We start from the raw sequence: 27,903 nt of genomic DNA, 5'->3' as shown, positions 1-27,903 counted from the left end.
AAAAGCACAAAAATAAAAAACCTTGTCTTCCGAGACAAAAAGTAAACATTTCATTTGCAGTTTCAGAAACTGCATTAAGACTCTGTATGAAACTTATGTGTTTTTTATTTATTTTTATGAAGGTAGTGTTTTTTTTCTCTGTTGTGCTCATTGTGCTTTTCATATATTTCACTTTGAAATACTTTTAATTTACTTAGAATTTTATGTGTACAATTGCTTTAAAATTAGTGACATTGCCCTTTACTGAATAAAACACAAATCCTGAAATATTTTGATATTTCAAGATATTTGCTCTAGAAACTAGACAAAACTAACTTGCAAGTAACTTTTCGGCAAGATATAGGAGTATGTTTTGAGTCAATAATGCTTAATATAATTATTATTTTTTAAAGTATTAGTTCCAAAGGCAGATTATTTCACTTATAATAGGGGGAAAATGTCTTGTACTTTCAATAATCTGCCAGTGGACGTAGTATTTTTCATTAATATTAAGGAATTGTTTACTTAAAACAAGCTTTTATATCTTGCTTAAAAGTTAAGTTATTTTTGTCTTATTCCAAGTGTACAAAGATGTTTCTGCTAGAAAGTAGACTAAAACTACTTAGTGCAGTTGTATTTATTGCACTGATTAATTGAGAACTAGGTCTGAAATTGCGAGTTAGACACCACTTTTCAGCAAGCAAAACAAAATATTAAAAATGACAAAAAAAATTTTTTATCCAACCCCAGCGCTTAAATGGTTTGCAGGACAGTCCGATTGGGAAATGCAAGTCGCCTCGCCTCAGTCAGAACATTTCGAGACAGAAAACAAGCTGAATGTGAATCAGCTTCTTCAGTGTTATGACAGTGCTGCATCTCTTTTGCTCACCTAGTCGGATAAAAAATAAAAATAAAAATAAAAAACGGTAAAAATTCACCAAAACATGAACTCAGACACAAGCTGAGTTTTGTTCACAGGGTGTTGGGGAGGGGACAAATTGAATATCTTGCATGTGAGGCACCTTAAGGAAAAATATGTTCCGACTACTACGCTCATGAGTTTCTTTTTCTTTTGTTGCTCTTCTTCACACTCATCCTCCCTCCCTCTTGCCTACACAACAACCCCACCACCCTGCCTGGCCAATGAGACATGTTGCGCATATATAAAATCACCACTGTATATAAGAATAAACAAAAAGGTTTGGTTATGTTGAATGAGTATGAGAGAAGAGAAAACGGGGCAGGAGGGGGAGGGGCGCTGCCAGAGCAGGACATAAATTGCCCCCCAAGGCACTCTTCAATTTTACCCTTACGACGAGAGCATATTTCCCCTGTGTTGTGCTCATCATCTCTATCTCTATCACACACAAACATTTCAAGCCCCCCCCCCATCCCACTCTACATCTCCTCCCTGCACATCCCTCCGTATCCCCGCGTGTTCGCCGCTTCCTTGCCTACTCCAACATCTTTGTATATTAACACTTGGCTACTTCTCAACAAGAAGACTGCCGCATCCGTGCATTTTCCCCTTGAAAGATACAAACGGCGCCGCGTGAATCCTTATTTTTCGGTCGCTTATTTTACACTTCGAGCCCTCTGTGTGTGCAAAGCTAATGAGCTGCAGCCAGACAGTTTTTTTTCTTCTTCTTCTTATATGGGTCGTCTTCTCAGGGTCGTCCTTCGAATTTGCCATCTTTCTCATCATCCTTGATTTTCTCTGGATCGTGGAGATTTAGTTACGGCACTCGCAGCTGAAGAAGAGCATGTGGAGAGTGTGTGTGTGAGTTTATTTGTGTGTGTGTGTGTCCAAAGCAGAGAGGGAGAAGGAAAAAAAAAAAAAGCTGGGAAAATGAAAATAGATAATTCTTGGCAAAAAGCTGAGAGAAGCAACTCCGACTATCTGCCAGGTTCTCAGCGTGTGTGTCTTTGTCTGGCGCCGAAGGAAGAATGCCCAGCACAATGCGCTGCCAATCACTTATTCACACATTTCACTATTGTCTGTCTCGTTCTCCATTATGAGCAAACAGTATGCCAGTGGTTAATAATGTCTTTGAAGTTGACTGTAGGGGCACGTATGGGAGTGACACCAAAGTTAATGAAAACTTCCCCCATTATTCCACGACAATCCCGCGTGTGTGGTTTTCCCGCTTTTATTCCCGAATGGGTCGACATATCTACCTCTCGCCATGCTGTGGCTCGGCTCATTGTATCTGCAGTCAAACAAAGCCAGTATTCAAGCTCACAAAGGATGCAGCCGGGCAGCTTTAGCACATTTCCATAATGGACAATGCCGCGACCGGGTTGTCAAAAAAGATTGCCCTCTGTTGGCTGTCGATAAACTTACTTTCTGGTAACAAAGCAGGAAGATAATAATTGGTGTCACCTGGTGTCAGATGTTTGGCTATTGTAAAATACGCAGTCGAACTCTGGCGCAAATCAAAATAGCAAACTCTAGAGACCTTTGTCTCGGTTCGGTTGAAGAGAACTCTGGCGCGGTTCGGATGTATATGTGAACGCCAGGTGGACTGGAGACTGCTTCCAAAAGCAGGAAGCAGATTTGGAGCGGGGCATTCTGGGTAAATACAACCAAAACAAAATTGTATGTCTAGAGTTAGCTGGAGAAGTGGCTTGTGGTCTTTTGTCGAAGACAAAAGAAAAATCCTACAACTGCTAAAATCTAACGCCACTCTATTTATGTTTACATTCCATGAGGAAAGATGCATTCAGTGTCTTCTTCAGAGGTTTTTGTGTCGTTACCGTCTGCCATTCTTGTTGCAGCGCCACCACAGGCGGAGGGGTGAACGGCTTGCTCAAAGGGTGTGGTTTGTCTGACACATTGTGCCAATGTTGCAGTTTTGATCCCCAGTTAGTTTGAGTCGACCGGACTTACTAAACCATATGAGCTAAAGTTTAAATATAATATTTTAGTTTATGTGTATATATTTCAAACATTAAACCAGATACATTGTGACCTGATCACATCAAACATAGCAGCTTGGGCACTATGTGAGCTGCTTGTTTTGATGTAACAAGCTAATAGGGTTGCTAACGCGTCTGGGATTTTACCCTCTTTTTAAACAGAAAATAAAAATATATTTGTCACTTCCTACAAGCTTTGCAGTTCTGGTATTTCTTGAGGGACTAGTGAAAGACTCGTGTTCGGCATCAGAAAGTTCAATTGTAGGTCAAATACAAATTCACCTTGCTTTAAAAAAAACAATAAAAGCGAAGCTGTGGATTTTAGATTAAGGTCTTGGAGAACTTTTTTCTTTCCCAATGAATTGCCAAAAGGATTATAGATTGGTGACTAAAATTAAGCGACTCCAGCTACAACCTGCTAGAGATTTGTCCTCACCTCTCAATCATGCATGGCTTACGCAACCCTCGCTTGATTAAAAACATTAGCAATCACCTGCGGGATGTGTTACTTGACGTGACTGAGACTGACTTTACTGCATACTTGGGCACACCGGATAGAATTCTAATTAATCACCGAAGTGCATGAACAGCAGCTTTGTGGATCTTGTGCATCGGGGTATATGAGCAAGCGGTCAATGAGTTGCTAAACCACAATACTGCAACATCCAACAGCTCTTTGGATGTTCCATAATTGCACGTCATAACTTTGTATGAAGTGTTTTAAAAAAGCAAGTAATATTGTTAAATATGGATGTAGTGACGAGGTTTAGGAGGGGTTCTTTTCTCCATTTTTGCAGTAACTGATAAGTGTTTTGCTTCACTGTGGGGGAATGTTGGCCCACTCTTCCTTGCAGAAATGTTTTATTTCACCCATGTTGGAGGATTTTTCAGTTGCTCAGAGGTTGGCTTGTCTGTGTGGTTCAGATCATTGTCCTGCATCATAACTCAAATGTGCTTGAGGTCATAAGGCTGCAAATTGATGGGCGGCCATTCTCCTTAGTGCAGAATTTAGTTGTTTTTTTTCCCCACATTCAACAGGTCTTCTGGTACCTGAAGCAGCAAGGGATTCGAGTTTGACTTTACATAGGATATAACTTCTAAAATGTTCCACCTTTTCTATACAACACTTTCTAAAAAGAGCTTGCAATACTTTTTCGGGAAATGTTAGATGAGTCTTTGTATTGCTTGTGGCCAGCAGAGGTTTTTGACTTGGATGTAAATTTTCCCCAATCTCTTGGCTCATGTTGAATTTTGAATTCTGATTCTGACTGGTATAAAGTAGGCTAATGGTGTCATAGATGTTGTTCTGGTGTTGTAACCCTTTCTAGACTGTCAGAAACGTATTCTCCCATCAGTTCTTTCTGTGGAAAAGCGCATGTTGCGTTGCTTTGCTTTAAGGGATTTCTACAGTTCTGGCAATAATCAGATCTCGGCATGACCAGTAAAATTTAGCACGGCGTTACAAAGAATCAGGTCAATCACAGGTCAAGTTAATTTGTAATTTAAAAAATAGGGGCCTTTTTTTTTTTTTCCTCTTTGGATCAGGATGGTTTGGATAGCTGATATTTCACACAATAAGTAAAATCCTTTTTTTGAGAAATGGATGTTGCATTTACTCAACTTGCCTAATACACAATTTGTTTAATCGTGTAAGACGTTGTAATTCACTGTTTCATTGAATTTAATAACTACTGCATTTAGAATATGTCACAGAAATGCCTGTGCTGTAAAAATGCAAGTATTGAGATATTTGCAAAAATGTATTGATAAATCACAATGAGCAGAGACAAAAAAAACCCTTAAAAATAAAGCTAAGTAAACAGCTTCACTATGCACCCTGTGACTGTTTCTTTTGCAGTTTTGGAAGTTCACTGGCTGGAATGCTAAACCTCAGTTGCATTGTTGCTTTTTGGTGACAACTTTATATCTCCATAATTTGGCGTTTTGACTTTAATGTCATAATGAAGCAAAGAAAAAAAACCAACAACTTCCAATCAAATACGACTCAAACTATTGAGTTTCATGAGATGGAGGGTTTACTTCCTCAGCCACCCTCTACTGCCTTCCTATCAGTGCTTTTGAGCATTTCTTTTCTTCAAACCAGTCAAAGTGCTAAATTGACCCAAAGGTTGCTGAGCAGATGTTATTTCTGTTTTGCCAAACACAGACTCCATATTCTTTGGTGCACTTGTGGTTCAACCTGTTTGCTTGGCTAAGAGTTTCATTTTTTTGTTTGTTTTTACAGCTATGGTCCCTTTGAGAAACGAAAAGTGCCATCCTTACAACTTCTGTTTTGAGTTTTAATTTTAAGATGCGGTAATAAAAATACAATAGAGCACTTTGTATTGCCTTGTTGCTGAAAATGTGCTATCTAAATAAAATTACCTTTACTTAGATTACATGAAGCTCTACCATGATTCATGTAACTTGTTGTTTTTGCTTTTTGTGTAGGTCAGGATTGAGGTTTGTGCTCCAGCTAGAGACTCACTTACTATTGCTTTCTTCAGCTAAGATTATAAAAACCATTTTGGGTGCCGTTTAAAAAGTCTTTTTGTCTCTTCATCTTGTTGTTATAAATTCTACTTGAAGCAGTTTGAAAAACTCATAGTTCCAGTTCTTACAAATGGAGATCGGCCGCCATATGGGCAGTTGCTCAGGGCGACATTAGAACGGGGGTCGCAAGACAATCAAATTTTAAAATATATACATAACAATAGAACATGTCTGCCAGATATTCAGCCAATTGGGAGTGAAATAGAGAGTCCTGGTCACCTGCTTTGTGTGGGACTGAATCCCACCCCAGGATGTCAGGGAACCATTTTACAGTGTAGCTGCCACCGCCATTCAAAGAATAATTTTTAGGTTAATTTTGTCACTTTTATAGAAAACGCATAGAAGTAAAAAAAAAAAAAAAAACAATTATACTCTGATAGAAATTTGTCACTATGATCTTTGAGCCATATATGCTATGGACCAATGTAGCTATTAAATAGCATTGTTTTTCAGGAGTCTCAGCTTAATAAGTGGTTCTGTTCAGTTCTGTTCTGGCTGACACATGTAAACGCTGGTGTAATTATCTCTAATCATGTGCATTCACTGCAAACCGTAAAGTCACGCTGCTTCAGTTTTCTCAACAGAAAAACATTTTTTGGGCATCATTATTATTATTTCTTTTCTGTTTATCTGTTTAACAGAAGTATCTGTTCCTGTTTCTTGATTTTCATGCATATCAGCTGTGAACTTTTCAATTGTACTTGCTTTCCAGACGGACAAAAACTGAGTTAAAAAAAAATAAGTGAAAAAGAAAAAATAAACCATCACTACATTAGTTGCTCTTTTCCAGATATTTAGCTTACAGTATTCCACTTAACGTGGTGCCGCTTCTGACCCAGTATCCATCGAGACGCCAGAAAGCAGGCAGACTCAGCTGTTAGCAAAGTGGGTCAGAGCAGCTGGCGTGATCGCATGAATATTTAAACCGAAACGGCTCCAGACCCGAAAACCTCAGTGACAACCCTGTCGACGCCGAGTGGCGGTAAACGACAAGAGGACGTTTAACAGCTCCGACTGAGACACGTCTGAGCATTTACGTCGACACTGGGAAAGAGGGAGGTGGAGCGTTGGCTGGAGAGTGACTGAAATGACGGAAGAACAAAAGTGACATGAAGCAAAAAATCGGGGAAAGTATTGCTACGTAGGATCAGTCTGAATAATGAGTGCATTGAGAATATGTTCCGCCTGCTCCTTAAAATAACAAGAAGGAAAAAGTAATAAAAGAGCCACTATTAAAGCCTGTGTGTGTACAATATGACATATCTTTCATTGCCTATTTAGAAACATATAAGTGAAAGCACCAATTAGACCAGCACATGCCAAGAAATATTAAATGGAAAGTAACTTCATAATCTTCCTGACGGGAAGTCAGAGAGACAGGATGGATTGACAGGTTTAAAAGAAAAAAAAAATCAAATTAAAAACCAAAGAGGAAAAGCTGGGCAGGGAGGGAAATGACTGGAAGATGGATAGAAGTAGGTCAGGAGGAGAGATTGAGACGAACAAAGATAGAGAGGGCGTCCAGGAAAGCGACAGCCGACATTAAAATGTGTGTTTTATACCATATTATGCGTATTTCTCACTCTGTGCGAGAGCCCTGAGTATTTGGCCATGGCTTGTACGCTGGCATGACTGACAGCTCCGAGCCGGTGGGGAGTTCCAAAAACCAACGGCTTCATAATAAACACAACATGGTTAAATTTACTCCTCCAGGCAGAGGAGGAGCTCACTTTGCTGTCTGTTCAGAATTAGGGACACACACTGTCACAAGTGACTGCAGACAATCTGTCACAACATGCTATTTGATATCGTCCCTCAGAATGAAAGTTCAAGTCGTCGCCAAAACATTAGACACATACTGTTGGTTTGTAATAAGAGCAATGTGGTTTTTGTTGTTGTTGTTGTAGTTGCTCTTAAATCACCCCACTCAGTAATTTTTGTTTTTGTTTGAAGATGTTGGTGCTTGGATGGGAACTTTTGATTTTTAATAACTGAGATTTTGACTTAAACTTTGAATATCTAATTTTAGCCTTTTTTCATCTAACTTCTTTAAAAAAAAAAGGTACAAGAGCAGCGTTATTTTATAACAAATGGTATGTTATTAATACATGGTAGAAATCTGTTAAAGCTTTGAGCAGCCAATATGATTATTAGCTTGTTTCTATGTTATAATTGTCTTGAAACGCTAAGATACATTTTCACCCTTTTAGTGGTCATGAATTATGAAGAGCAGTGGTGATGTCACACCATGTGAGTGTAAAACGGGGTTTTACTGTTTTTAAAACAAGGACATTATGAACAAGGAGCTTTATTAATCCTCATAAAACTGAAATGATCTGACTTTGAATCTTCTTCCTTCAGTGCCAGTTTCCACACTGAAGAGCGTTGACTACTTTGGTATTGTGTTTTCATTCTTGTGGAAAACTTTGCTGAGTGTCTGACGGCTCTATTTCCAGTGAAAATCTGACTATTTCAGTCGCCTACTGGTTTCTTGATCCAATAATTTTGGTTTTAAACTAAAATTCTTATTCCCGTATTAAATGTTTATTTAATATACATGTTGTAGTACTTTGTGTAGATTTCAATTTGTGTGTTTTAATATTGAGAAATAATTTTAAAAATGTTATTTAGTCTCCATTGATTCCAGACTAGTTGTCATCCGTTGTCATAAGTGTCATGTTTAGGCTTCTGTCTCTTTAAAACCAAGTTTTTGAAAGTGCTGCTGTGCCAAAATTGCCTTATAATTGTAAGATAGTCATATAATACCACCTTCCTAAAATAATGGTCCAAGTCATTTTTTGCCAAATGTGTGTGTAGATATACAGTATATATATATATATATATATATATATATATATATATATATATATATTTTTTTTTTTTTTTTTTTTTTTTTTCACTTTAATCATTTTTTGGCAAAAAAACGACTTTATTTCAGGAAGGTAACAATAATTACTATTGTCCAAATTTGGTTAAATTATGCTTTATAATTATTGTATCTAAGTTTATTCGGATGCGATGATGACATTAAAGCCAAATTAACTGTGGTCCAATCACAGGGTGGCAAACTGATCAGATTTGCAAATATTGTGTCCAGTAAAGAGGCTATGCTCTATCTAAATGAAAACAATGTAACTATCTGCATTATATGTATTCAAAAGAATTTGCAGTACTTTTGATGAGATTATGCAAAAATACATAAAGTCCTGCACCATCTGATGTTCCAATTAAATATTGAAAACTTAGACGTTTGAGAAGAAAGAAATTGAAGAAAATCCACAAACAAAGTATTTAATGGAGATGGAGAGAGGTTTTTAAAAAGCCACAACTCTGCAGCTTATACATGCTATACTGTCATAGAATATAATAAAAATATCCTTTATTGTCCCTCGATGGGAAAATTCAGAATGTAGAAAGATAGACATAGCTTGAGTAAAATCCCATTTTGTTTCTACTAATACTCAACAACAACAACAAAAAAAGGTTTTGTTTTGCAAAATTGCTCGCAATCACCTAATGAAAGGTAGCCCGGTCCACCCAGGTGCTACGGCTGTCTGAAATCAGTTCACGGTAGAAATCTGACTTTGAGAGGGGCCGTCGTCACGGCTACACCAATGTCACAGCTCGACGCGAGTGAGCTTTTTCACTGGCAGCTTTCATTCACCCAATCAAGGCAAACAGGCCACGCTCTATTTAATGATTATCCCAGCATCTGTCCTCCATCTCATGTCTGTGTGAGGCCAGCAAACACCGGAGCAGGAGCCCAGCGAATATGATCCAGCTTAAGCAGTCTGATTCTGGCTCTCGGCACGTAATTTCATCTTGAACAGATCACATTTAGAAATGACGGCGAATGCTTTTGGGCCTCGTGAACCGATAGTGTGACTGTGATTTATTACGCAGTCAGTGCAGGGGTGGTTAATAGAGGATGTGATTACAACGGTACCGTTTAATGCAAGCTCAATAAAGAGCATGATTACAACACTTAGGATGTAATCTTGGTTGTTATCCATGAGCAAGAGATAGCAATCCAAAGATGTTCTTTATCCAGTTTTTACTGGGTTTTTTTGTTTTTTTTACTTACAGCAGTCAGGCTTTGTGGATAATGGGACTTTCATTGAGGCACATTCCTGCTGCAGGATGTGCTCATTCCATTTACTGCATATGCTTTGTGGAGAAGATTGCTTTCTCTGTTGAGAATGACACATCAACTGGCTGGTTTTTTTTCTCTGGTCACCTGAAAAATGTGACTCATATTACTGGCGGGGGGGGACCCCCAACTTTTCAAATTAATTTTTAATTATTCAAATTCAGTTTCAGATATTTCAACTCCTCCACCACGCAACAGAGTGAGAAATCCAGTCACAGTTACACAATACGCCTCTGTTTTTCCTTATTACTCATAAAGTGTTAATTGTAACTCGGCCGTATGTCAACGCTCTGTTCCTTCTATTGCTGCATATGCAGGGGTATGAATCAAGAGGTCTGAGTTAGTGGTGGGCATTTATTGTATCGTTTGTCATTTATCGTGATACATTTCTTATCACGATAAATGTTTGATTTATCGTTGTCCAGATAAATCCCAATTAAGGGTGTTTAAAAACCCCTATTGTCCGTATTGTCGCGATTATTTTTCCAGTTTATATCCACGATTTGTTCAATAAAGGTGCATCTATAAATAGCAATACATTCGATGAAATGTAGCAACTCTGTGCATGTTAGGGGTATAAATCGCACTCCTTGATGTGATTGTCCTAAAGAAGCATGTAACAAATGGTGTGTTTTTCCAAGAGCAGTACTTGTGCTTGTGGGGCCAGGATTATAGTGCCATGCAGTCAAACTTTAAGAAAAAAAAGTAATAAATAGTTGTAAGTTTTATTGTTGTCACAGTAGTACCACAAATTATCATGATGAAACTTCCCGTTCGTAATGTAACGAAGAGCGACAAAAATGTAAACCTGTCTTCACCTTAAGCATGCCTAACCTTAGAAATTGTTTGGTACTTCTTTGTTAGCTTAAAAGAATCCTTTTCTATGATTACCAACACTGTAAGTCACCCCTCTGGAAAGTAAGATGCATTTTAGGGGACTGTCCACGAAATGTTCTGTCTGTGTCTGTGCCGTCTACACAGATTTATTTACTGCTAGCTAACGTCTCTGTACATTACTGCCACCTTGTGGTTGCTGTGATGTTCAAAGTTTTTGTCACGTGGCCCAAAATCAGCAAGTTAAATGTGTTGTCTGGCACTATTTCTGATGTAACCAAAGCAACAAACAGAAATGCATAGTTTTCAAAAACAGATTTTTTTTAAAGAAAGGGATTGATTTCTAATACACAGAGAGGAAATGAACGTTTGTGTTTTTGGAGAAATATCTCTTTTCCCCTCTCGTTGTGTTCACTGTTCTGTATGCTGCCTCTCGGAAACATCATAATTTGGGAATGAGCAAAGTGAGATCCTTCTTTCTGACTTTCCTTCTCTGCATTTTGGACGCAAGTTGATCAATAAAACACATCTTTGCTGCAAATCACAACAACGCCTGGAAATTCCCTGAAGGGCAGGATGGAGTAGACAGGCAACAAGGACGGCCATGATGCGAATCTAATGAGAAAGAGCAGAAAGGGGGCATAGGTGCTAAATAGGGAAGTAACGCCACAACAGTAGAAAGGCAACAAGAGAGTTTAAAAGAGGTTCTTTTCTTAATTGTTTTTCAGCGCGGTGGTCTTTGAGATGAATGTGAAGGATAAAGCTGTTGGTAATCACCTGTTACTGTCTGATGGATGAATGTTTACCCCAGCATCGTCTGTTCCGAGTTGAATAAAACATGAAGTGCCGCTTATGTGACAAAACATGTTGCTCTGAGACAAAGCATTATTCTTCTATCTTTGGCTGTTGTGCTGACTCTATGAAAGAGAGAATTATTTCTGCACTCTCCTGTAGCAAATGCAATTGTAATTCGTATACATGCAACAAATTTTATTTTTATTTTTTTAAATGAAAGGATTCCATCTCTATGATGACATACTTCCATAGATCAGTTGCTTTTTAGGATTTCTTAGAGTTGGTAAGGTGTTGTGATTGTCAGGGTTTTTGTCCTGTGTCTGAGCAAAATAAAATAAAGAAAAAGAATGCTGCACGAAACTATTTGGTTTTAGATCAAGGGTTTGTCACCGTGGAAACGACAGAAAAATAGAAAACTGTTCCCTCGGCGACTTTCTAATCCAAGGTTGTATGACTCGTCAGGCAGAAACGATCAAAACACAAACCTATTAATGGGAGTAAATAAGCCAGACATTTAATGTTGCTGGTTAAAAATATCACCTTTTACAATTGTGGAAGCCTGGCTGAAAGAGAAGTTGTTCATATGACAATGACCTGCAGTTTGAACCATGGAGTAGGGAGGAACACACAGATTCTACGCAAGGCCGATCAGCTCTTTGATTTTTTCTTTTTCTTTTTCTTGTGATAAGTACTAATATCAACATATTGAAATGAATTCTTCTAAGTTAGATAGTAGAGTACACCTTCAGAGGTCAAATGGAGTCCATGCCTCAATGGTTCAGGGCAATTCTAGAAGCAAAATGGGACCAATGATCTCTTAGGCGTCTGATTATAATGTCATTGAAGAATAGCGGAAAACAGGTTTGTATTTTTGCAGTGTAGTTACTACTCCCGCTTTACATTTTGCACCAATAACAGAATAGCTCTTAGAATCTACACAAGAAAAGGTTCTGCTACTATTCTGTGTTAGGACCTAGCTTCAGAATCGAGACAAAACAAGTATGTATCAACTTTTTGGCCTTGAGAATGTCTACTTGCTAGCACAGCCACAAACCCAATGCAATTTCAAGGCCTTATTAGTATTTTTCCTTCTGCTTTCAGGTGAGACCGGTGCAGCCCTGTCACGCCCACAGCGACCCCTTTCGGCCCGGACGGCCCACCACGCCCCGGCGCCTATGAAAGGGTACCATGTCAGCCGTAGCATGTCTCAGCATTCCTCTGGTGGTGGCGGAGGAGGCCCCTGCCACTGTACGCCGGACGACTGTGACGGCCCAGGCAGAGACTACTACCATGGCCGTAGCGACGGGTACTACTACTCGGGTGGTCCAACCGAGGCTCTGGCACTGGAGAGGCATCACTCCCACTCTCATTCGCATGCACACTCGCACTCCCATAGCCACTCTGGCACCTTTCCCCGCTCCCACCCCAGCCAGCACCCGCCTCTCCAGTCGTTTGACTCCTGCGAGGATTGCCTGTCTTCGGGCCATGGAGGAAAGATGCATCGGATTCCTCCAAACCTAATGGACCAGTTTGAGAAGCAGGTTCCCTTCCACCCAGATGGCTTCCACACCCTACAGTACCAACGCACGGCGAGCGGAGGGGCCGAGCACCGCAGCGAGAGCCCCTCTCGTATTCGCCACTTGGTCAACTCCGTCCAGCGGCTCTTCGCCAAGTCCCATTCCCTTGAAGCACCCACCAAAAGGGAGTACAATGGCACGAGGGGCGGCGGGGAGTACCGGGGCGAGAGAGGAGGGGGCCACAGAAGCGGAGGGGAGGAGGTTCACTACTCAGGCCACCAATCTCGCTCGACCAGGAGGAGCAAGTCGCGAGAGCGCAGCAAAAGCGGCGACTCTCGGCACGAGTCGGGGCGACGTCACCGCAGCCGGACGGCCGGCTGGTGGAGCTCTGACGACAACCTGGACAGCGACAGCAGTTTCTTGGTCAGCGGGGGCAGACGGGGTTATCCCACTGGACACGAGAGTCTGGATGCCGCCATTCAAGAGCTCACCATGAAGAAACCAAAGGAGCGCAGCGGAGGACCCGGATCCTCCGAGTGCATGGCTTGCACCACCATGGCTCTGACCGGCGGCGAGGGCGGTGGGCACCATGGCCACCATAGTCACTCCCTGAAGCGGAGCACCTGGTCGGCCATGACAGTGAGTCAGGCCAGGGAGGTTTATCCTTCCACCAGGGGAGGAGGTTACGATAAAGCACTGGTGCCCTTGGAGAACAAGCTGAAGGAGAGATCATTCCACTACCTGCAGGTTTGTGTGTACCAATATTTTCAACAGATTCATACAATACAACAGCCAAAGAAATGCATTGTTTCTTTAAATATGTGACGTTTTTCATGCCAAACTGCCACACATGTAAACAGACTTAAAGTTTTCACAGGCAACCCTTCTGAAGGATCTGATGCAGCTCGAGTTCAAAGTACTGTGAGTTTGAGTAGTTCACGTCAGAAATGAAGCAGTTTTCCAACAGTTATAAATAACTTCTAAAAAAGCTATATGCCATAGGGAGAGATAAGGAGTCCAGCCCCACCTTCTTTTTTTGTTTGTCACTCATTGCACATGCAGACACAAAATCTCTCTACTGTATTGAATAGGTACCAATTGTTGGATTTCCCTGCTATCCAGAAATAAAAACACATTTCAGGATTATTTAAATTGTAAACGTATGCCAAATGTTTGGATAGATTCGACTGATCATGAGATCAGTAAGCAAATCGAAGCGGTAGAAACCAAGGTTTGTGTGTTTTAGGTTGTTTTGTTGCTAAGACACTGATTGAAACTATCAGACGTCTGAATGCCTGAAGCGCTGAAGCAGCAGTAAACTCCATAAAAGCAAGTTTCAAAGTGAACTTAATTTCAGTCATGACTGTCACGTTGTAAATTGTCAATGGACTAGATTTATGCTGTAGTGCTGTTCTAGTCTTGCCGACCGAATTTACACTACAGCCACATTCACAAATGTCCACACATTCAGTTGGGGCTTAAATGCCTTGCCCAAGGGCACATTGACATGTGGCAGGAGAAACCTGGAATCCAACCTACAACCTTCTAAATGCAAGATGGCTATTAAATTAGAACAATGACCAACAAACTAACCTATTTTTCCCCCCCAAAGTAATAACTCTTCCTTACTTTAAACCTGTTTTTCAATATTTCTCTGTCACTCTGCATGAACTTATGTAGAATATTATTTCATGTAGTATATGTCAGGAGTCAGCGGTGTGTTTTGGTGTGTTTTTATTTGGGATTTTATGCGATGGACAAACACAAAGTTGTGCATGATTGTAATTTGGAGGAAAATTCATGGATGGTTTTATGACTTCCCCAAAAACTACAACGAAAGTGAAGAGCTCAATACAAATGCATTCAGATTTTTATTAGTATAAAGATTTGAAAACCCTTCATTTTCTACTGGCACTTCACACAAACGGTCAATGACGTACATTAAAATTTGTGGTAGGAAGAGAAAATGTGTTTGGAAGACTATTTTTTTGAAAGTACTTCTTACTATTCAGACTAATATTGTTTAATGTTGTTTGGTGTCTACAGATGTTTTCATCTCCTGGTAACAGATAAGTGCTTTTGCAGTCAAATAAAAAAAGAGCAGACGCAAGGTGGGGTGACTTACTTCTGCTAAATGCTCTTCTTCAGTACGGCCAACAGCTACACAATTGTATGTAATGACGAGTGGTTCCATAGCAACCGTACACTTTCATATGAGGAGCAACCATGGCCTGTCGGTAACAGTGCTCTATTGGTATTCCATCAGAGTGGCTTCTCTCTGCAGCTCCTACACTCACAATCCACATTCCTGTATGTTCAAACATTTAAAAATGATGCATTGCAAATGCATTTGAATTCCTCAAAGATTTTTATTTTTAAAGTAGAAAAAAAATCAACTTTGAAGTATCAACTGTCGAAAGCGTGCTTAAAAGCACCAACCCCCAAATGACTTCCTTGGTATTTCACCGCTGGAAATTATTGATCCACGCCCACATGTTATCTACCTTTCTCTCGAAACAATGGTTTCTCCTACTTCTCGCCACTTTTGATAATCCCAAACGGAACAGAAACAGATGGATGCCCTTCCGCTTCTTCGGCGGACGCAGGCCTCCTAAAATTTTACGCGTAATTGCTGCAGCGTAGCTGAAAAGGCAACCGAGTGAGCACAGAAAGAGGAAGAATTGGAAACACGCGCACACATCAACCCGCTGAGCTGGAGCTGCCATGCAGGGCTATGTTTCTACGGAAACAGCAGGTAGTCACAGGAGTCCCTGGTGTTTTTCCAACTTTCATCCTTTACAGACAGCTGAGGTTTGCCGATAGAAGGGAGAGCGAGGTCATGCGAGTTGCCGTTCTGAAAGGATAAATCTCACACAATTTGCCTCTGTTCTTGAGACTGCCGTCGCCTTCGCACCTCAGGTCACAGAGAGAACTTCCCTTGCTGCAGGTTTTCTCATCTCCAGGTGTCACTGTCTTGGCAGTGTTGGGGAGGGGGAAAAAATGAGGACGCAGTGCATTGGCTGAATTCTGTGCTGTGTTCCGATGTTGTTGAACTCCACACATTTATGGAACCAGTAACGCCTAGAACTGCAAAGATCTGGTTTTGGACAAGACGGTTGTTTTCATTTTGTATAAGGTGTAATTCCTGTATTATTTGAATTATAAAGAATGTTTACAAGTAGTTGGTTTCTTGTCTCCGGCAGATAAAAATAAACCGGTTATCTGTGATCTGATATATAAACTGATGCGCATTCAAGGCTACTTAGCAGCAAGCATACTTTACATGTGAAAGCAGCACAAGTGGCTTTAAAAATGGGAAATATGGCTCTTTGCCCCAGAGCACGTCTGTGTGAGTAATGGCACCATTGCCCCCCAAAAACTATATTTGACATGGTAATTCACACCTTCATAAAAACGCTTGGTTTTTGAGACACCAACCAAATATCCTAAGTACAACACACACTCCACATTCATTGCAAATCCTTAAGTGCATAAAAAATTAGTTAAAGTTAGCCTATGCTTCAACTGCATCTCAAACTGAAAACATAACTGCAGTTTTTGAATAGTTTCTAACAACTTTGGAGAATTATTCTACTGTTTCATAGTCACAAGAAAGAGTTGGAGCCTTATCTTACTCGTTTGACCCAGGTACAATGTTTTGTGACTTGTGAAGAACACATAAGACTTACTTGAGTTGCAAGTCCACTCGTCTTTCCCATTTTGAAGGAGTTGCTAAGTAAAACTGACCTGTGTCACTTTATATTTATTCTCCATTGAAGCAAGAAGACATGGATTACTAACTAAACCTGTCTATTTTGTTTCATAAGGATTGTTAGAGGAGATTTTGTAAACAACCAATTATTTCTTATCATGGAAATTTGTCCCACACTGAATAAATGCGCTCAAATCGGATTTTTCAATTTTTTTTTTTTTTTTAAGATAACATAACTGCAATAAAAGATTAAACTACTTTAATACTCTTAAAACACTCTATTTACCAGGAGGGCAACAAATGAGAACAGCTCCCATCCAACATAAGGCATCTCTCAAAGGCGCAGATATAGATAATGACAATCATCAAGTCATCAGACACCTACTGTATACTCTCGCTAATGTGCCTCTAATGTTGCTTAATTTGCATTCAAAGCAGGAACTGATGCAGTAGATGAATTAGTACACACCTTCTCATTTCCTACCTGCCAGCTCGTCATTGCTCTTAATTTTGTCTCCTGTGCCGTAGACGTGTGTGCCTGTGCGTGTTTTCCAGGCTTTATGCTGTCTGTGCATTTGTTGTGCAGTTCCCAGGAAAAACTGATTACATATTCACAGAAGCAAAAGAGTAGTTACCTCTAGGCTTGCACTGAGGTATAAATAACTGAAAATGAACGCCAAATGTTTGTGATTTATGAAAGCAATCTTTTGTTTCTATGGATATGCTTCATGATTTCTTAGATGTGAACAAGAGTTTATGTTGCTGTAGTTTGCCAATCCTAATCTGTGAATGCATTTTCTTCTCTCAGTCAAGTTGTTGTGTGTTATGTCAACCTACGCAAATACCAGGTTTCACCTTGGATTAGGAATTGACCGATCCACTTTTTTTACTTCCAATACCGATACAGATATCTGGGGTACAGTATCGGCCGATACCAATCCGATACCGGGCTCTGAGTCAGGACCGGGCTCTGAGTCGGGACCTGCCTCAGAGTCGGGACCGGGCTCTGAGTCAGGACCGGGCTCTGAGTCAGGACCGGGCTCTGAGTCGGGACCTGCCTCAGAGTCAGGACCCGATTTTTTGCTCCTATTTTTCCCCTTACAACAATCTTAGCACGTTGGTCTTTCTAAGATTGTGTGGTTTGTTACGGTAGATCGTCGTTGCCCCTCCGATCTAAATCAGGGGTTTTCCTCAACTGGGAGCGTTAACGCAGCCTGTTGAATGTGACAGGTAGCCAATCGTGGATTCTCCTCCGTGCTTTCTGAGGGGAAATTACAGAGGGGAATCCCAAACAGCTGACACGGCGCAACCCGAAGTCCAGGACATTGGAGATGATTTGTGGAAACAACGTTAATGTTTATTCAACATGCAATGAATATAGAAATGACAAGGGGAGGAGTTGGAGCGAAATTACTACCGCAGTTGATAAACCCGGTAACTTTTCAGCTGTTCTTCGTTAACGTGACGTAAATAGGTTATAATGATTTTCATTCAGTCAGGACTTTACGCTGACACTAGCCACATGCATAGCAGGTACATTGTAGTAAAACATTGATTAATGCCTGGTTTTAAAATTAGTTCACTGAACTTGTAGCCATTATTTTGTGCCCATTGTTGGACACCACACGGCAGGACCGAACCGGATCGAACCGTTATACCTAGGATTTCTGTCGGCTAATGTGAGTCTGTCAGGTTTTGAAAATGGGCCGACAATCGGCTGACAGCTGAGCCTTTTTTCATTCAGTGTCATCAACAGAAAGAGAAAAAGGTCGGAAGAGACGATAATGCCGATAATTAAAATGACGTCAATAGTTTTAATTTATCGAACGATTAATTGATAAACAGGCCTATTAGTTTTCAGTATAAAACTTATGAAAGAAACTGATTTGGAAAAGTTTTCTCTCTCTGATTTTGATATTTTTTGTTGCCAAGATGAATTACTGTCATTTTGGTCCTTAAAATGCCAAAATCTCCACTTGACTTTACATTTTGGTCCGTCTGATTGTGTAATTTTTAAATCTGAAATGTTTTATAATTTGACCAGATACTCATTACATGAGTCGCCTTTTTACCAAATACATTTTTACTCTTGAGTAATTTCTTGGATGCAACATATTTTTAATTGAGTAAAAATATGCCGAAGTAGTGCTAGTTTTACTTGAGTACTATTCTGGGGTACTCTACCCACCTCTGGACAGAGCACAAAGAATAGAATTAGTCTGAATAGATCTGCCCCTATGGATGTGGCACATTGTCACCAATCTAGAATTTATTTCAGTATCGGGACCGATACCAATATTAATATTGTATCGGTGCATCTCAACCTTGGATTATGGGTCGAGTGTCCAGCCGGAAAAGCTGAACAAGACAAAGAGAATCTTGGCAAGTTTTAGATTACAGCCGTCTAAAATAGTTAGACGTGTGTAAGGTTTCTCATCTGCAGCGCAAATGCCAATCAAAATGGGTGGCATGCGAGCCCGACACTCTTCGTTCCCTGTCCCTCTTCCCCCATCGTCGGCCTGCGAGCGACAGATAAGAAATGATTACAAAATGAGAATATGGAGCGAGAATGAAGTGAAGTCGGATGAGGTGAGAGAGAGGGCGGAAAAGACAGACTTGGAGAGGGAGCAAGAGGGACGCAGAGATGGCAAGCTCAGGGATAGGAAATAGATAAAGAAGGTTATGGTAGCCAAGGGGCTAAGATAAAGGAAGGAAGGGAGGTTGTGGAAATAAGAGAGTTAGTAGGGGGAGATGGCCACGGGGATCTGGAGATTAGGCTGAATCATCTTTGAAGTGATGACCTTAAAAACACACACTCAGCTGGTTGCCAAACCCTGGGGCCCCTGACGATGAGTGTCTCAGTGCGTGTAGGTGTTTTTCATTTGGCCCCACACTTGTAGGGGACTGCAAACCTGACAGCATTTGCAAAACTGGAGGGTTGAGAGGCCCCTTATGGGTAAGGGGGCTGCGGCAGGCTTTCATCTTCCTGGAAAAATACGGGATCAGGTGTAAGAGATGGACTCACACAGACGAATGCCAAACTGAACGGTCCTTTTACAAAAAGGGAAACTCGGGTGACGCTAGATGCTAATATAAAAATTTAAATAATAGATTAAAAAAGGTAATAAACTTGCTATTTGCATTTTTTACCCTCTTGTTCTTAATAGTTTTAGATGTACGACAGCAAGTGTGCTCACTTAACATTCTTATTACATTTCTACATATTGTTAAGTGAATTCACAGGTTAAGAACCAAGCAGATTAATAAGGGTAAGCAACCATTTGTTTATTTTGACATAAGGAAAAAATTCTGTTATATTTTAGAAACAAAACAGGATGTTTTGAGCCTTACTCTCAAAATCATAAGTTGGAGAAGAGGATTTGTTTGTTAGAGAGCACACATATGTCAAAGCCAGAGAACCACCCAAGATTTAAAAGTATGGAAAAATGAATAAATTGCAACCACGCTTTAATTTATTTATTTTTATTTTATTTTTTTGGTAAGTGCCTAAAAGATTTTCATCCTGCCAGAATTTTAGATTTGATCACAAATAGTCGTTCATCAGCACATAGAAATAGAGGTAGACTGGTCTCAGAAAGGGACACTTTTAAATCCCTGTCTGGGTTGCCGGTTTGGTAGGTCTCAAGCTACAGCTCTCAGGTAGAATTATGCAATATAAAACATAATTCTGTATACCTAAATTTGAACAGAAGATTATTGTACCTCTATGTAGCACTACTTTCCTCCTGGGATATCAGTGTGTTATGCATTCATGTCTATTTCTCAGGTAGTTCAGGTATGTTCTTGGATATTTTTGCTTTTTTTTTTTGTTTGTTTTTTTTTTTACATACAAATTTATGTAACTGTTATGAAACCAACACAACCAAACCTGATATAAAAATTTTCTATTTACTTTTTTTTGTTTTTATAAAAAAAAACATTGCATTACATAATGTAAATAAAACATATTTATAGCTGATAAAATTCATGCAGCTTAAGGAGGCTTCACTGTGAACATGCCAATTTTTTTTCGGCATATCAGTTCTTCAACTGTCTACCTGTGTGGGCTTTTTGTTTTGTTTTGTTTTCCCACCTGACTTCCTGTTTTCACTCCATTGATAATTCGCTCTCCTGTTTTATGTTTTGCTATCTGCTCACTCTATTTGCCACCTCCTCCACACACTATTTTCTTGTCCTTTGTGATTTTTTTTTTTTTTAAACTTCCCTCTGCCTTTCTGCGTATTTGTTTATTTGCTCTCCATCTGTCGGCTTCTTGCTCACGCTTTTTTTTTTTTTTTCCTGTTTCTTTGTGTCAGTGTTTCTCCAGCTGTCAGAGTTTCTCTCTCTCTGTAAGTTTCTCTGTGCGTTTCTGTCTTTCTTCTCGTGTCATCTACAGTGAGCGTTTTGAACGTACGCATCTGCGTTGCGTGCACGTGCATGTCTTTTTTTTTTATTTTGCTCTCGTCACATGCACGAGCATGATGGAGCTCAGCTAGTTCGTTACCTTTACAACCCGATGGCGTGTGCCCGTGTTTTAAGGACTGTGTCTGTCTGAGTCATCGCTGTCCTTCTGGTCGGAGTGCAAAATATTTTCCCGTGAGAGAAATATAATTCTGTCTTTTGGACTGTATTAACAGATATTGTGACAACACGTTCAATATCTCACGACTAATGAATTCATTTTATGAATGGTGTTTGGTTTTTTTCCCCTCCTAATATCTCATTTTGCAGAGCTCATCTTACTGTTAACACATTTAGTCTGTTTACTACAATAATAAAAATACCATAAAACCTCTTCTTTCTTTTTTTTAACACTCATCACACCTTTATGGTTTTGCTCATCTAATCCAAGTTGTGCGTCTGTCTGGTTATGTTAGTAGCGAGAATGTGACTAACACTAGATGCCCTTCAGGTCCCTTCAGAGGACTGGGGGGGCGGCGGCTACGGCGGATCAGCCGACAGCGGAGGCGAGATCCCGTGCCGTCGGATGCGCAGTGGAAGCTACATCAAGGCCATGGGCGACGACGACAGCGCAGACTCAGAGACGAGCCCTAAAGCCTCGCCCAAATCCACCCTGATCGCCCAGAGGGACGCCTTCAGACGCTCCATAAGCATGGATCAAAGGTTAAATGCCACAAGAACTGCATATATGTCACTGCTGATAGAGAGCCCACAGCTCCCCCCCATCTCTGGGTTTAAAAGCAAGATGGCACAAGCTGCATTTACTGCAAAAAAAACCAACAACAACCTGGAAGAGACAGATACCCTGATGTGTCACATGGTGAACATTTACGAAAAGATAGAATGTGACTATGGAAGGGAGGAGACTAGCCTGGGGAAAAGAAAAAGCTAATTCTTCCTCAGTAAGCTGGCATTTTCCATGTTTTAGCAAACCTTAAAACACTTTAATTGGCATAGTTAAATCCTCAGCTCAAGCAGCTTCATACTTATGTCTTTGATTGTGCCAGACACACCCAGGCTTTCAATTGGCTTAAACGAGGCATGAACGGTATAATAAATTTGCTTTAAATTTTGCGCTGATTAAAATGATGAAACTCTTTTTGCTTAGAGAACTTTGTGTGACGGGTTTTACTGGCTGACCGGCAGGATCCATCACCAAAGGGTCAGCTGGTTTTACTGTTGTATGAGCTGTTTCATGGCTGCTGGTAAAGACGAGCGTTTTGCCCTCGACATATTCAGGAAACACTTGCTGCATTCTTGTTGGTTGGGCAGGAGGCGTCACTTCTGCTTTTCAACGATGTACAGTTGCGTAATTGCGCATCTGTTGCAGCCACTTTTGCATGCGAATGTAAACGTTGAGTGGGTGGGCGTGGCCAGCAGCAGCTTATTTAGATTTAAAGCGACAGGACACCCTAAAAGAGCTCATTCTAATAGAAGCTTGAAGCAGGCAGAACTGAGCAGAATAAAATCTTATGTAACATTGACTTTGTGCAAAAAGACATATAATGAATATTTGTATGACCCATAGACCTATCCTTATCTGCATAACAGGTCACCTTTAAAATACTGAAGCCTGTCATTTCAAACCAATCTGCCCGTTCTGCCTTCGATATCAAAACATTTCCATCCATACAGCTGCCACTTACTGAATACTTTCTCTTTCTTTTTTGGGGGGCCTGATATTTGAAGGTGAGTGTGCATACAGGTGAAATCACATTTTACCATTCAACCTTCTCCTGTTTCAGCAAACTTGATAAACAATTGTGATAAACAATTCACAGTTTTAGTAGAATTTACACCGATTACTTGATGTTTAGCATCTTGCGCCCCGCTTTGACAAACTGGTGCATTTTCATAACACTCTGAATGGCTGACGCTTCAGCACTCATAAAACATGACTCATAATATTTATGATGGCGGCAGCCAGCCGAGTTGTGATTCACGTTGCAATAAACGCAGCCAGCGCTCATCAGCGCCATGTTGGCTTAGGAGAAAATGAAACTGGCATTAGTCTGAGATTTGTGCTATTGAGGTTACCATAAAGCTGTTGGGTTTTTTTTCTGTTACATTTCAGGTATTCCTGTAAGCAGTGCACAGATTCCTACCCGAACAGCAGAACGGCACCTAAAACCCACACTCGCTCTCGCAGCTACACACGCTCTCTGACCAGCTCACAGGTGACTAACTCCATCATCCACGGCATTTAAATTATTCTGGAATATTCTAACGTATACGGAATACCTTTGAACTTTTTCCACATTTGCTTAGGTTGCAGCATCAAACTTAAATATTTTTAGGGGTTTTTTTCTTCTAAATTGCCCTGAATTTGGCTCCATCTGCTATGAACAGTTTTCCTGTCTTTGCTGAGGAGAAGCATCATTACTTTTCCTCCAGACACGATGCTTTGCTTGAAGGCCAAAATGCTCAGTTTTGGTCTCGTCTCACTCGTTCTACTACGTTTCCTGTTTCCCTTCCATGGCTTGTGGCAAACTGCAGACAGGACTTTTCGGGGCTTCCTTTCTTTTCCACTCTCAAGACTTGTTGAGTGCTCGACTAACAATTATCCTTCTTAAGTAACGTTCCTTAAGAGGCTCAAACAACTGTAATTATGCTGAAATGCAGGCAGGTTGTTTGTATTGGATCGTGTCAGAATAAATGGGCAGGATGCAAATGCAAACCGCAGATTTTAGATTTTTGTTCTTAAAAAAAAACAAACATCTGAACTCCAAGAACACCCAACCCTTTTTGTTCATTTCTCACACAATTATTGTAATTTTTTTTTTTTTTTTTTTTTTACATAAGCTGGGAGACGCGTTGAACCACCAGTTCGAGACGGTGTGCGAAACCATGTTCGGCGAGGTGGAGTCGCAGGCCGTCGAGGCCCTGGATCTCCCCGGCGTGTTCCGGACCCGCAGCCACAGCTACGTGCGCGCCATCCAGGCGGGCTGCTCCCAGGACGACGACTGCCTCTCCGTCTTCTCCATGTCCGCCCCCCAGGGGAGCATCAAGGGCGGGGCCGGTGAGTGGACTCAGAGGCGTTCTGTGTGCGGCGTGTGCATCCATTTTTTTTTTTTTTTTTCATTTTTAGCCTCCTGGCATCTCCGTTCTCTCTGCCTCTAATTCAGCCTTCTCTCCCTCTCTGTGTCTGTGTGTACGTTTGCAAGCTATAGGCACAGACTTGCATGTGCCTTATTGCTCATGCTCTTTCTTGTCTCCCACACTTCTCTGCTCTCGTCTCACCCATCGCACCCCCTTGCGTGACTGCAGGTTGCTTGCGATTATTACCATCGCTGTTGCTCTAGTCTCCATCTCTTTCTTGTCTTCCTTCGACAAGAAAAGAAGACGACGTCTTATCTTCAATCCTTTCACTCAACACAAAAGTCCACCTATGCAGCTGTTACTTCATTAGTCAAGTTTATTTGTGCAGCTCATTTCAGCAGCCAGGCAGTTGGAAGTGCTTTTGCATCATGAAAAGTCACCCATTATGAAACAAGCCATAAACATAACATTTTGTCAAATGCCATCATCAAAATCAAGCAACAACACATCAGATATGTTAATCAGTGTTTAAGCTATCATTAATCAGAGGCCGCTCTAAACACGCCGGCGGGGGTTTTAGCCTCGATTTGAAGGACGTTTCGGCTGTTTTTGCGGTTTTCTGGAAGTTTGTGATTTGTGACACGTAGAAACTGAATTATTACATTTTATCACTAAACCACCACCGACTTCAAGGTTACTTTATGTCATAGGGGCAACAAAATGTAGTGCATAATTGTAAAGTGAAGAAAAAAGAACATACATTTTTTCCATTTTTTAAAAATCAAAATAGAATCATTTTATCAGCCCTCGATTCTTTGATTCCCCTATGCAGTCAGAGCAATGAAAGTTGACATTTAAGACTTGATTTTCTCGCCAAGCTCTATTCAGTGTGTCATCTGAAAATGGAAAGAGTAAAATATTATTACAACAGCAAACCTACGAAGATGTCCTACTGAAGTGACAGGTAAAGCAAGGAGAGCAGCAGGAGCTCCATGGTAACTGGAGGAACTTCTGATATCCATAATTAAGGCGAATCTGTTGACAGGAAAACTACTAGTTATGAATATTTTTACTTAAAAATACAGTTCAGACCTCAATAAAGTTAAAATTATGCAACAGGGTCAGTGTTCGCAGCTGATTTAGCTTGAGCTATGTGCGCAGAAGAGCTTCAGTTCTTCTGCGCACATAGCTGTGCGTGTGCGCAGAAAACATGTACCTGTAATGTACATGTTTGTACATTACAAATGTTCCCGAAAACATGTACCTGTAAGTGCCTGCCGCACATTTTTTGTTTGTTTTGTTTTATTCTTAACATTTTTGAGTTATTAATATTTCCCTTCCACTTCAGTTTTGGCGTTGCATTGTGTTCTCAAATCTCAAGGAAATACGTTGAAGTTCGTGGTTGTGATGTGACAAAATGGAGAGGGGGGAGCTGAAGGCCCCTGTTTGTGCATACATTACACAGGTAATTGCTGATTTTTGTCAGCTGCGTGTGTTCGCTAATGTTTGTTTGTTCATCGGAGGCGCTTTAGACCCTCGCAGGATTCAAATGTAAGTCCCACGAGATTTATTAAGAGCGCTGCGAAGTATCATCCGCGTCAACGGCGAAACGCTCACGCGCCGCACGAATACCTCCACGGCGCAGACACGCACGCGCACCCAGGGGAGGTCTGAGCTTCAGTTGGTATCTTTTACACTGTGGAAATAAACAAGCTGCACACACAGATGCGAAGGGTGATGAAGAAAGGGAAAGCGGTATGGATTGCTTTTGGTATCCGTTTCAGGCAATTGCTTTAACTTTTAGAAGAAAAATTCGCCCAGGGGGAGAGGTTTCCTCCTGTCACCTTTGCTATATCTGACATAGCAACCGCTTTTTCTGCCTTTTCCTAAAAAATAAAAAAAAGAAAAGAAAAAAAGTATATTTTTTTCATGAAAAGGAATAATACCCAAGCTGTTGAATGAAGAAGTAGACTCCAGCATTGTCCTTTTTTTAATGCTCTCCGTGTTCTCTCTTCTCTCTTTTGTCGGTTCAAAATTCCTCCTTTTTTCCCCGCTTTAACATTCCTCTTCTCCCTTCTAGTCTGTCCATTCTGTAAGTATCCGCCCGCTCTTCTCCCTCTTCATATCGTTTACTTTAACCTCAAACGCCTGTCTTCTTTTCCCTCGCTCTCCTTACACTTCAGTCTTTCCTTACCGTAAAGGTGCTCCCCCACCGCTCCCACCTCGCATGTCCAAGTCTTCTCTCTCGGTGCGCGCCCAGAGCAGCACCGAGTCCACCCAGGACGCCTACTTCCAGAGCGGCGGACAAATGGCTCCAGGCACCGGGCGCCCCAAGCAGCACAGCAACTCCATAGACCTCGGTGGCTCCGAGGGGCCGTCGGGTCGCGCCTCCAGGGGGGGCTACTACACGTCTGGTGGGCCCGGACGCTCCCGCCAGCACAGCAACTCGGCGGAGAGCCTGGACGGGGTCAAGGGTTCCAGGGAGCTCGTGCCCTACGGAGGGGGGCCCGGAGTGGGAGTCAGGGCAAAGCACAGCTGCTCAGCCGACAGCCTGCTGGAGGGGCCGCCACGGCCGGCGAGGGACCGGGACGGCCGGGTCGGCGGCGGCAGCCTGGGGAAGTCGTCGTCACTTCCACAGAACAACATGATAGTGAGTAAGATCGGCGGGCAGGACGACGGGCGCGCGGCCAGGAAGTGGAGGCCGTCCATTGCCGTGCAGGTGGGGATGAGGAAATGTGAAACATACAATGCTGTGAAAAATATCTTTCACTTTATGGATTTTTTTTGTTTGTTTTTATGTTTTTGGTCACACTTAACAAAACTTATCAAAGGCAACCTCAGTTTAAAAAAAATGCAATTTTCAAATGGTGATTCAATTTGTAGTTTATTTTCATTCCTTAAAGTTGAGGAATGTAACTTTTATTTTTTTTAAATGTTTTATTTACATATTTGTTAAAAGTGACAGCATGTCGTGACAATATGAGTCATGTGAAAATATCAATCTTCACCTCCTCCATGAACTGCTGTCGCAATCTGAAGAAATCCCCCCCTCCACCAAAAACAACCAATCAGAGCCAGGAGGAGGGTCTTAGCGCTGTCAATCATGCTCATGTACACTGCTCAATGTGCTAATGGTGTAAAAACAACTTACCATCTCAGAAAAACCATTTATCCGTCGTCATCAGTGGCCATGCTTGTTAGCCTTAGCATTCGTTGCAGGCTAAGTTGTGTTGAACCAGCTTTAGCGTTGCAGAAGGTGTGAGCTGATTGATGGAGCTAAGACCCTCCTCCTGGCTCTGATTGGTTGTTTCTGACGGAACTGTGTATTTGAGTAAATATCAGCAGGTCCGTAGCGAGAAGGCAGAGAAGCTTGTTTATTTTTTCCACAAATTATCTTTCTCATATTGTACTGTCAGGACATAATGACGGTTTTAGCAAATATGTAAAAAAAAGAAGCAAACTGATCCACATGATCAACATTGTCTATTTTACTATGTTCTTGTGATATAGCTTTTATGCTAATATGCTAACATTAAATCTCAACTACTATACCACTAGTAGTTAACCTAAATGTATAAATTACTATTTGTGGAGTTTAATGCTTGGATAATCGGATAGACTTTGTGTGTGTGGCAGATTTCCAAAAATTGTATCTTATTTTGTATTTATTTCTGTCATTTTTAACTTTTCCTTACACAATAAAAAAAAAACACACAATGCTGAAAAAGCAAAACAAAATGAAAAAAAAATCAAAAGAAGAAAAAGTGTAGACCGAAAAAAGTGTAGCTGGAAGCGTACTTTTTTGTACATACTGCATTGTCAAAATCAAAGCTGCAGAGTCTTTTCTAAAACACACCTCCAAGGAATTTCAGCCGAGTCTGGAATGAAAACGGAAAATATCCGAGCCAAAACTTCTGTTTTTTTTGTCGGGCGGATCACACATT

General features: G+C 41.0%; 1 protein-coding gene across 1 annotated transcript in view; it reads left to right on the top strand.

Moving 5' to 3' along the window:
• dlgap3 (discs, large (Drosophila) homolog-associated protein 3) overlaps window positions 1–27,903 on the top strand; it is a 150,346-nt gene that overhangs the window by 115,419 nt on the left and 7,024 nt on the right. Inside the window, exons 3-7 of the mRNA XM_028035739.1 lie at window positions 12,332–13,494; window positions 21,372–21,583; window positions 22,995–23,097; window positions 23,723–23,939; window positions 26,143–26,678. Coding sequence (XP_027891540.1) covers window positions 12,406–13,494; window positions 21,372–21,583; window positions 22,995–23,097; window positions 23,723–23,939; window positions 26,143–26,678 — 2,157 coding nt within the window. The 5' untranslated portion in view covers window positions 12,332–12,405. The remainder of the gene's footprint in view (window positions 1–12,331; window positions 13,495–21,371; window positions 21,584–22,994; window positions 23,098–23,722; window positions 23,940–26,142; window positions 26,679–27,903) is intronic.

The sequence above is a fragment of the Xiphophorus couchianus genome, chromosome 13 (assembly GCF_001444195.1).
Source record: "Xiphophorus couchianus chromosome 13, X_couchianus-1.0, whole genome shotgun sequence".
NCBI lineage: Eukaryota > Metazoa > Chordata > Actinopteri > Cyprinodontiformes > Poeciliidae > Xiphophorus > Xiphophorus couchianus.
The sequence above is the reverse complement of the archived record's forward strand: the minus strand, read 5'-3'. Positions and strand labels throughout refer to the sequence as shown.